General features: G+C 47.9%; 1 protein-coding gene across 2 annotated transcripts in view; it reads right to left on the reverse strand.

Annotated features, from left to right (window-relative positions):
- Positions 1 to 7092: 7092 nt before the first annotated feature.
- Positions 7093 to 10992, reverse strand: part of Duox2 (dual oxidase 2) — a 17909-nt gene continuing 14009 nt past the window's right edge. For both annotated transcript variants that reach the window (XM_005364368.2, XM_005364369.1), the window contains 7 exons: positions 10716 to 10843; positions 10317 to 10470; positions 8448 to 8680; positions 8124 to 8282; positions 7693 to 7848; positions 7461 to 7589; positions 7093 to 7215 (listed from right to left, as the gene is read on the reverse strand). In XM_005364368.2, the coding sequence (XP_005364425.1) occupies positions 7093 to 7215; positions 7461 to 7589; positions 7693 to 7848; positions 8124 to 8282; positions 8448 to 8680; positions 10317 to 10470; positions 10716 to 10843 (1082 nt within the window). The remainder of the gene's footprint in view (positions 7216 to 7460; positions 7590 to 7692; positions 7849 to 8123; positions 8283 to 8447; positions 8681 to 10316; positions 10471 to 10715; positions 10844 to 10992) is intronic.

Raw genomic sequence — 10992 nt, forward strand, 5'->3', positions numbered from 1 at the left:
GAGAGAGAGAGAGAGAGAGAGAGAGAGAGAGAGAGAGAGAGAGGAGTGTGTGGAGGTCAGAGGACAACTTGTGGGAGTTTACATTTTCTTCCCATCATGTGAGTCCTGAGGACTCAGGCCATCAGGCTTGGCAGCAAGCACTCCCACCAACTGAGTCATCTTGTTCCTGATCACCCTCCACTTCCTAGTTCCCTTGAATGCCTTTGTCACTTCCTCTGTTGGTTCTCATCTTCACTACCTGTGAATTCTCCAGAGGGCTGGGCTTTCTTTATCCTTTTAAGTTCACTTAGAGAAAAATATTACCTTAGTTTGCAGTTCATAGAACTGTTTTTTGTTCTGTTTTCCAGACTGGGTCTTGTTGTGTAGCTCAGACTGGCCTCAAACTCTCAATCCTCCTGCCTCAGCCTCCCAAGGGCTGTAATCTATCTCTGTATCTCTGCCTTGGGTGGGTAGGGGTGGCTGGAGAGATGGTTTTAGCGTTTTAAAGCACTGGCTACTCTTGCAGGGGACCCACATGATGAGTCAGAGTCACCTGTAACTCCAGTCCCAGGGGCTCCAACGCCTCTGTGGGTACCAGGCACACACGTAGTACACAGTACTCACAAGCAAAATGCTCACATACGTACAACAATAAAATATTCTTTTAAAGTCTTGACAGACCTAAAAGAGACAGTCCACTATTATTATTTCCGCTTTTGTCTGGTAGGGCACTAACCCTGGGGACTCTCGTATTCCAGGCAAACATTCTACAAAGAGGTGTAATCCTGTCAACAACTCTTTATTTCTATTAACAACTATGCTCTTTTTCTAATCTTGATATAGAGACATATTCATTTAAGATTTCATCCAACAGCCTTACTCAATCTTGTCTGAAGTGTTATGGAATCGTTCTACTTCCTCTTCAGGGGTTCTTTTAGTGTTGCTCTGACACCGATATCATGTCCTAAGCAGGCCCTTCAGATCCACTGTTCCTCACAACTCCCACAACCATGGACATAATGTTCAAAGACATTTTATTGCGGATTCTAGAGCATGTAACCTCCCAGCCACATGGCATTTTGAATCACATCTTTGAATTCATAGTCGGCAAGTAGATGGGCAGGGAAAGGCCACATAGGATCGATCATACGTTTGCGGAGCCCTACAAATGTTATGTTGTCTTACCCTTACTCTCATTGAGTGAAGGCCCCAAACAGTAATGGAGCCCAGTAAATTAGCTCGGCAGGATTTGAGCTGGAGGATGGTGTCCCCAGTAGGCCATTTTCTCAGCACAATGAAATTCTATCTTGGAGATTTATATATATATTCCTGTCTCAGCACATATAGATAATACCCATTTTTTAATGATAATCCATTATTATCAGACACATCGAATGGTTGTAGAGAAGACAACACCCACTGCAGTACTGTCCTTTGTATACATACACTGTGCAGCCTTATGTTTATATGTGAGTCTCCTGGTACTAGGTGTTTCGATTTCCTTCGCATTTTGCTAATGTAGAATCATTGAATTTCCATGCACATGGATCTTTTTATTATTTAATTGCAGATATTTCTGTAGGATTCTTAGAAGTCGGTTCCTATGCTGATCACTGACACCGTTATCATCATCACATGGCCCACCCCAGGAGAGTGTAGGGTGTGCTGTCCTTTTTTCCTCTCAGGATAAGGCTAGCAAATTGTTTCTTCCTTTTCATTTTAATCATTTTTCCTTTTAAAAACTGCCACCATCGTGGTGTGTGTGTGTGTGTGTGTGTGTGTGTGTGTGTGTGTGTGCATGTGTGCAGGCCTGTGAGGGTCAGAGGACAACTTCTCAGAACCAGTTTTTGCCTCCCGCCTTGTTGCGCCAGTCTCTCTTTTTACTACATACGTGGCACGCTTCAGGCCAACTTCAGGGCTTCTATCTCCCCCGGCTTCCGTCTTACCACGTGTGTGCTGGGATTTCAGGCACACCAGGGCAGCATCAGACTTTTTCTGTGCGTCACCGGGGTTGAACTCGGGTTGTCACTGAGTCATCTTGCCAGCCCGCTTTTCCCTTTTGGTAGTGAAACATCGACTTTGAAAATTTCATTCAGGCACAGTCTAAACATTGTTACTATCCTGGAATATTTTCAGCCATAAATATTTATCTAGATTTTGCTGTTTTTTTTTTCTAGTGATAAGTTCTTCCTAGAGGAATCGATAGAAAAGAAGGCTCGGACATTTTAAGATTTTGAGATGTTTTGCCAGATTTTCTGAATATGGCAAGTTGCCTAATGAGTTCTACAGATAAAGGATGTATAATATTCCACTTGGTTAAACAGTTTGCTTAACTTCTCACTTGCTGTTGGGTGTCTAACCATCCACCCCGCCCGACAGAGCTGCTGAGGGGAATCAAACAACAGCGCATAATCGGGAAGCTGGCCTTGGCTGTCTAAGGGGGGCTCCTTGGTACCTTTCCCTGTCAGCTGCACCAGGTAGGAAATTTCCAATTCCCCAGAAAACTCAGCCCTAGCAGCCTCCTGCCCCATCCAGCGTCCCTCTAGCAAGGTTCCCCAAAGCCAGGCCTTTCTGAAGGTATCCTGAGCCCAGGTAGATTGGAAAGTGAAGGCTGGGAATGTCTTGGGTTTGGAATCTAGTATGATTTGTGTGCGCAGCAGCTGTTCAATAAATGACCATCAGAATAACTAGAAAGAAAATAACAAAAAAAAATCTGCATTCTTACCTTCCCATTCCCTTAGAGCAGTGGTTCTCTGCCTTCCCAATGCTGCAACCCTTTATTACAGAGGCCCATGTTGTGGCGATCCCAACCATAAAATTATTTTCTTGTTGCACCGTAACTGTAATTTTGCTACTGTTATGAATCATAATGTAAATATCTGTGTTTTCCAATGGTCTTGTGTGACCCTTATGAAAAGGTCATTTGACCCCCAAAGGGGTTGCGACCCACAGGTTGAAAACTGTGGCCTTACAGGCCGGGACAGAATGGGCTCTGAGATAACAAGCCTGATTTCAAATGCCGATTTTGTCTGTTCACAGCGCGAGGCCGGTGGGTGTGTTACACCCGGAGTCTCATTTGCCTTCTTGATTAAATGGGGATAGCAGTGCCTCTTCCAGTGCAGTATTGTGAGGAATTATGTTAGAAATTATAGGATCACACACAGTAAACTCCCTGAAGACCATATATCCTTAGCTAAGGGGCTGAGAGAACTAAATAAAGTTTCTGTTCATTTGAGACAATGGGTGAAGGGAAAATGAAAGTTTAGGTATGAAAAGACCCTCGGTTTATTTTTGTATTGCTTTGTCTTGCTTTAACATTTTATTTGTTTTATTATATGTGTGGCAAGAAGCTCACGCTACATTGGGTACCTGTAAGTCAAAGGAAACTTGGTAGAGTCGTTTCTCTCCTGCTGGGTGAATTTCGGGAATTGAACTCAGGTCATCAGGCTTGGTGGCAGGTGCCTTTATGCACTGAGCCATCTCACTGGCCCACCATTCTCTCTCTTTTTTTTACTGATGAGAAGTTTGAGACGCAGAGAACTCAGGTGGTCTCCCGATATCACACAGTCATTCTGTTAATAGAAGTGGAGACAAAGCCCATACCGCCTGGTTGCAGTACTCTCGCGATGACTCTGGAACCCCAGATTTAGCCTCTCATTCTCAGAGGAGAGAAGAAGGCCTTCAGGATATAGCTCATTTGAGGTCACTATTCAGGACAAAAGGGGATTCTGAATAAGTCAGCTGGGAAATTCACCAAGGCTTCATTGTAGCCTGTGCTCAGCAGGTCACCTGTCAGGCCACAGGTGAGTGACTTCTCAGTGGTGGGTGGAGGGAGGACCTCAGCAGTTAGGGGGATCTCCTTCCCTTCACAGTACCAGACCCTGGTGAAACACAGACCACCCAGGAACTGATGATAAGGAGGTCAGATGGGCGTGGTCTGAGGACAAGTCATTCAACAGCACTGAGGCCTCCACACCCTGTTCCTTGGAATACCGAGCCCTGCTCCTGAACCTTGACCTTGATTACTTAGAGTGGCAGGAATCAAAATCACATTAGCTGTCTGGCCTGAAGTAAAGTCTTTGCTTTTGCGAGGCTAAAGTGGGAGTTAAGGGCACAGTCTGCCTACGTGTGCTGGATTCCAATCACTGCGTCTTGGGTAATGAGGAACTCATTTAAGCCTTTCCGTATTTCGGTTTCTGTAGAGTAAACCGGGAGTAATATTAACAGCTGTTTTGTAGTTCATCCTGAGGACCAAGTGGGCTGGACACACAGCAAGGATTGTGTGCATGGGTTGTTAGAACCTTAGGAGCTTCCTCCGGCTTTGCTCATCCACCTTACTAAAAGGTGCCCTCCTTTCCAGTCCCCACTGTGATTCTACTGTCTTCAAAGCCTTTGTGAGCTGAAATCCTCTCCCCCCCTAAATTGCTTACTGCTTGATTGTTTCCACTGGCATGTAAATGCCCTGGAACTGGGCCTGATTCTGAGACCCAACAGGGCCAGCACCTTATTAAGTTGGATTATGTCATTGGCTCTTGCCAAATCCTATGGAGAAAATACATCGCCCCGTTCTGTGGAGGAGCAAGCCAAGGCACCAAATGTTCTCTGTGTGTACTCAGTCACCTAGACACGATTCAAGAGCTGTCCATTATAAACATTAAGCCGGGCAGGATGCTCTCCCTCAGAAGCTGGTACCCAGAGCTGGGAAGGATGTTACATCTTGTCAACTTTCTCCTCTTTCAGTTGGACTTAAAGCTTGGGGAAACGTGTCCAAGACTGGGCAGAATAGTCAAGTCATATAAATGTCTGCCTACAGCCAACATCTAGAGCTGAGGTGTGGAGCCGGGAAGACCAAGTGCTACTGAAGGTTGCTCAGGGTCATCATAGAATGTCCTTCTACCCAGCTGGACACGCACTTAGCATTGCCTTGGAGTCAGAGCAACAAGTAACTGGGGGATGCCTCTTTAAGATCCCAGACTCTGCATATGAGACTGTCACTTTCCCTAGCATGGAGAGGAGGAGAGGGAGAGAAGTAGGGGACAGAATGTTAGGGATAACCCTGATGGCTGTGTTAATGCCATTTTGCAATCTAGTAAGGATGAGTGGGTTAGGATCAAATAGAAAAATATTGGGGGGGGGGTGTCAGGAGAGGTGGTGGCACATGCTTTTCATCCCAGGACTTGGGAGGCAGAGGAAAGTAGACCTTTGAGTTTGAGACCAGCATGGTCTACATAATGAGTTCCAGGATAGGCAGGGCCACACAGAGAAACCCTGTTTTGAAAAACAAAAAATAAAATAAGAAAGAAAAAAAATTTTTTTTTAAAGAAAGAGCAGGAAGGTGCTAATGGGTCAGATCTGAGAATAAAGAACCTGGATGTCAGCTCTTAGTTCAGGACTGGGGACCGTGAGACTTGGTGAGGACCAGGAGAGCTGGAGGCCAGGGCACACATAATGCTGTGCTTAAATATGTTCACTGTTTATTTATTATATTAAAAAACACACTTAGTGAAACTTTAAAAAATTAAACAGATACTAAAATTTAGCACACTATACTATGGTTGTAAAATGCATTCTCACACGCTTTTCTCATGTGTATGATTTGTCTGGGACGATTGGCTGTCTCACCCCCTAATATCTTCACAGCAGCTGCATAAATATAGGAAAAGGCTCAAAGAAGTTGAGGGTTGTTCTTTATAATCTCTACAGATAAACTTGGCACCAGAGTCCCAGGTCTCCTGGACTCCGGCTTGGTATGTCCCGCTCTGTCAGAGATGGCCTCACTGTGGAGATACTTGGCTTCTGAAGAAACCCACCAAGGAAGGAAGCTGGTTCAGATCCTGGAGCCGTCTGAAACTCTCCTTGCTACAAATTCTTCACTAGGAATACCATGAACCAGCAATTTCACTCCCAGATAAATTCCAGACCCAGAAAAATAAGTGCATTACATCCACCAAAAGACAGGCATAAGAATGTTCATAGCAGCTTTATTCAATCATCCAAAGTCAGAAACAACCCCACTGCCTTCCAGCAGACCAGGTAACAGACTAGGATCCAGCTCTACAATGGAAGGAAGGTGACATAGCAAGACAGGGGAACAAACTGCCAAAAGACACAACGGCAGGAATGAATCACAGTGCACCAGGATGTGAGGGCAGGATTAAAGCTGAATTCGGTGTGGCCCAAACAGCAGTGACAGAAATCACATTTGGAGTTGCTTCTAGATGAGGGAGACTTACCGGGGAAACTTTGGGGTGACAGGAATGTTGAAATGTTTTCTGACTTGACCTGGGTGGTAGTTACTTTAAGATTCATACATGTTCTGCAACTATACCTCAACTGTACATGTGTTACAACTCAGCTTTTTAGTAAAAAGCCATGTGAAGGAGAGAAGAGGTGACATCTGTGTACTGTGGTCAGGTGACCTGAATCTCCCTAGGATAAGAGACTTCCAGGACCCAAACTGGGAAAACTGGGAAAGCTGTTACTTTTTCTCTGGGAATTAGGAGCTGAGGGGTTTGGGATGAGTTGTCGAGAGACTGTTGCTCCTGGAACCCAGGGACTGCTCCTCAGACTCACAGAGGATCCACTGCAGGATCATGGCAGCAGATGTGACTGGCTGACATTAGGAACTCAGGGCTGGTGGCCTTATGGCTTGTGGCCCTCTTGGAGCAGCAAGGTGTGGGGCTGAAGCTGGGGGGGAGGGGAGTGAGGCGTGGCCCAGAGCCTGAGTTGAGCTAGGTGGGCTCTGCAGGCTTTCAGTCTCTGAGAGGAACCTTGAGGGGATGCTCAAATGATCCCCCCGAGGAAAGCCCACCACTATATATACCAATTCTGTGAAGGCAACGCAGAGAAACAGAAACCTACGGGAGGTGACACATGGTGTACCCTTTCCCTCCACAATTGTCGGAAACAGGAACTGTCCCCTCATCCCTTTACATCCCATAACCTATTACAGCATGATCTGGGTATTAGAGAGGCCTTGTCTATCTGCCCAGAACAGGAGGTAGACGGGGCAATGAGGCGGAGACTGGGTGGTGTCCAGTTTCCTCCCTGTGTTCTCAACTGACAGTTGAGCTGAAGCTCACAGAGGGGCTGGGCAGGAGCCAAGCATCAGACTCAGAAGTTCTCATAATGGTGCACGAAATGGGCCTGGTCCCGCCTGTTGATAAGTTGGCAAGACTTCTCCACATTCTTGGTCATCCCCGGAGGACCACAGCTGAAGACTCCGATCTTACGAACCTGTCCATGGAGAGACGTGTGCCCTGGAGCCTTGAACCGCCCGCTGCCCAGGGAAGTCAGCTTGTCCAGCCTGACTACAAAAAGCAGACTTCTACCCTGGACCCTGGGAAAGAGGCTAGAGCTGGGGGTGGTTAGGATAAATCTGTGCTCAGGGTGGGAATTCTCTGCTCAGGATGGAGCTGCGGGGGTCTTGAGGGCCAAGATGAGATTACATAGGGTTCTAGGGTGGGAGGGGATGGACTCACCTCTGGATGAACTTCCTGCAGAGAGTTGAAGAAGAGCTCAAAGGGAGGGCGGCCAAAGTGGGTGACCGAGCGCAGGCCCGTGAACAGACTCCGGTTCAACACCTTTTGGAAGTGCCGCTCACAGATGTACTGGGGAAGGAAGTGGGCACAGAAGATCATAGCCAGGCATGGTCAGGACCAGCTCTTGGCCCTGATAGTGTCCCACCTGCCCTGCCTGGTTGGCCTGGCCTACCAGCATGGTGGTCCTGAGGTCAAACTTCTCAGCCAGCTGGGTGATATAGATGTGCACAGACACCAGGTCCTGGTGGTCATTCTCCTCCACCTCCCGGATGATGTCAGCCAGCCACTCAAACTGCCGCTGAGTCCTTGTCACCCAAATGAAGTAGATCTGAGGACACACACTGGGGCTCAGGGCCAGCTCAGGTCTGGCCCCCTACATTCTGAGATGCCAGGATGTCTCAGATATCCCGTAGAGGGATGCTCCAAGACCAGCGGAGTTCTTTATGGCCATGTTCCTATCCACCCTCTAAGACTTGGCATCTGGACCACTGGATGTAATGGTCCCCACAGGCCCCGTGGTTGAAAGCCAGGAGTGTTCTGCTATGATATCAGGACTCCATCAGGCCGCATGCTCCCCATGCAGGGTGGAGGAGGGAGACTCACCTTCTTACAGAGCATCTGGCTGCCCAAGGATGACTTGAAGACCAGGTCTTTAAGGATGGAGGCAAACGGGGTGACTCCAATGCCCCCTCCTACCAGCACTGATACCTCAAACTTATGCCACTCCTGGTGACCCTCTCCAAATGGCCCATCGAGGTACAGCTGCCGAGAGAAGGGGAGGTGAGCCTGGCCTTGCCCCAACTCTGAGGCCAGAAACGGGGAGGACTATGAGAGATCAGAGCACCCCAGCCCCTTAGACAAGCATTGTCACAATTGGAGCACCTAGTGTCAGGACAGAGGGGAAAGGGATATTCCTAGGGTAGGCACCTTTGGGTATCTGGCATAAATACCACCCACTGGGGGTGAGTAGATCTCCCTGAGGCGAGTAGTCCAGGGTCCCACAGCCCTGATGTGCAGGCTGAGTGTGTCCTCGTGGGGTGCAGAGGTCAGTGTGAAGGGGTGGTACTCATTGGTCCCCAGGCCCAGGCAGGCGATCCGAACCCACTGCCCTGACTTGTACTCAAAGCCCTGGGGTCGCTGGAATTGCAGGTAGGTCACTCCTAGAGGTCACAGGTAGGAAAGAGCCTAGATTAGAGACTGTACCTGAAGACCAGCAGATACCTGTTTTTTTTTTTTCTACACTGCTGAGGCCCAGACGGTCTCGCAGTCACATGGTTTAGGCAGATGGATTCCTGGTCTGAGAATAGTTGAGTCTCCTCTGCTTCTTGGGTAACGTAAGAGTTGGGCTTCTCTGACCCAATTTAGTGTCTCTCCTTTTTCCTTCCTCATCCCACAGAGGTTGAAGGCTCAACACTGCCAGAAAAGCAGCCTACAGAGTGGAGGGGCCTTCAGATCCCAGAGGCTTACCACACTCCCCTACTCGAGGGTGACTTCCATGATGTACATGTCAAAGCAACATATTTTGTTACCAAATCTTTGTTGGATACTGTTGGTTGCCACCACAGCTGGACGGAGAATTAAAAGTTTTGGAGCATATGAAAGGCTACTTTAACTTTACCCTTAAGTAATCCTAAGTGAAATAAGATTGAAATGAAATTGAGTTCTTTGCGATGTGAATCTTGGAGCTTAGATAACTTTATGCTCCCTAACACCTCCCACCTCCCTCCATAGTGATTCGCATCAGCCAATCCAGACACAGCAGCAATCTGGCTATCAGGGCTATTGGCCTTTCTCTGCTGTAGTAACTCCTAGACCTGTATTGAGCCTGGTTAGTTCAGTCTGTAGAGCATGGGACTCTTAATCTCAGGGTCATGGGTTTGAGCCCCACACTGGGCGCCAAATGTTGCATGAATAATAAAAACCCAGAGATAGATATTGGGGTTCAACCTAAAGATCAGAAAAGCAAAGCATCCAAGCCACTATAGAGCTCTTACCTCTATGAAATATTCAGGCTGAAAGAGAATAAATTCCTGTCTCATCCTGCCTTATATTCCTCTCTAGTGCTGGGATTAAAGGTGTGCACCATCACCGCCTGGCCTCTATGGCTAACTAGTGTGGATGCTGGGATTAAAGGTGTGTGCCACCACCGCCCAGCCTCTATGGCTAACTAGTGTGGATGCTGGGATTAAAGGTGTGTGTTGTCTGGCCTGTATGACTGACTCTTGTGACTGTTTTGTGTTCTGATCTTCAGGCAAGCTTTATTTATTAAAATACAAATGAAATATCACTACCCTGTACTCTCCTGGAAATCTTCCTGATCCTAGAACTTGTCTGTGTCATTTTTATCTGCATCTTCCCATCACTGCTTCTCACTGTCTGCAAGTCGTTCTCTTTTTGAAAGATTTATTTTGCTTTTAATTAGGTGTATATATGCTTGTCTGCGTGTGGGTATATGCACATGTGAATGAAGATTCCTGTGAAGAACAAAAGACGGCATTGTATTCCTTGGAGCTGGTTATGAGCTGCCTGACATGGGTGCTGGGAACTGAACTCAGGTCCTTTGAAAGAGCAGAAAGTGCTCTTAACCACTGAGCTATCTCCTTAGCCTCTTGTCTGCAAGTCTCGTGAGGAACTAAGCATAGCCCCCTCTTGGGATGCTATTTCTATCAGAAAGATCTTAGGGGCTCAGGGGTCCTCAGGAGAATGTCAGAGGTGGGGTTCAAGAAACCTGAAAAAGCTCCCACCATATCTGAGGAGCCAACTGATTCTCCATGCCTGCATCAGACCAGTCCTTACCTGAAGGCAGCAGCTCAGCCTTCACCACGCTGATCTCCACCTTCTTCCTACTCAGGCTCACCAGCTTGTCCCCTCCATAGATAATTGCTGGGACCAGGAAGTAGATGTGGAAACTGGGCAACTGGATGAGGGCATAGCTGCCGTGGATGATGAGCTGGAAACACGGCCAGTTAGTATAACACCACCCAGCCAGGCCCCACCTTCCTCCTCCTTGTCAGGCATGGCCCACCCAAGGTCTGGCTCTGGTTTTGTAGATGGGCTGGCATAGACCCCAGTGTGGGGGTCTCAGATCTCAGGATTGTAGTCCTTGGGTCTAATTCTCCCTGCTCCCTACTTTACCCTGTTTCCATCCCAAGTGTCCCCCTCCAAGGTCCAACCCTGCCCATCAAAGGTCCTCACCAGGGCATAGAGCACAACATAGAGGTGGTGGGTCAGCCAGAAGCCCCGGAAACTGTGGCGGCGGAAGTGGTGGGAGGCGAAGACGTACATGATGGCCAGGACCAGGAGCAGCAGTACACCTGTCATACCTGGGAACAAGAGGACGGAGTCAGTGGGTGTCTGTGAACTTCAGCCTGAGCTGAAAACACAACAGGACACTGCACTACACCCATCCCACCCAACTTCAAAAGGAGTGCTCAGATCCCACAGACACCCCACTTCCTGCTCAGATCCCACA

Source organism: Microtus ochrogaster, assembly GCF_000317375.1.
Source record: "Microtus ochrogaster isolate Prairie Vole_2 chromosome 14 unlocalized genomic scaffold, MicOch1.0 chr14_random_1, whole genome shotgun sequence".
In the NCBI taxonomy this organism is placed as follows: Eukaryota; Metazoa; Chordata; class Mammalia; order Rodentia; family Cricetidae; genus Microtus; species Microtus ochrogaster.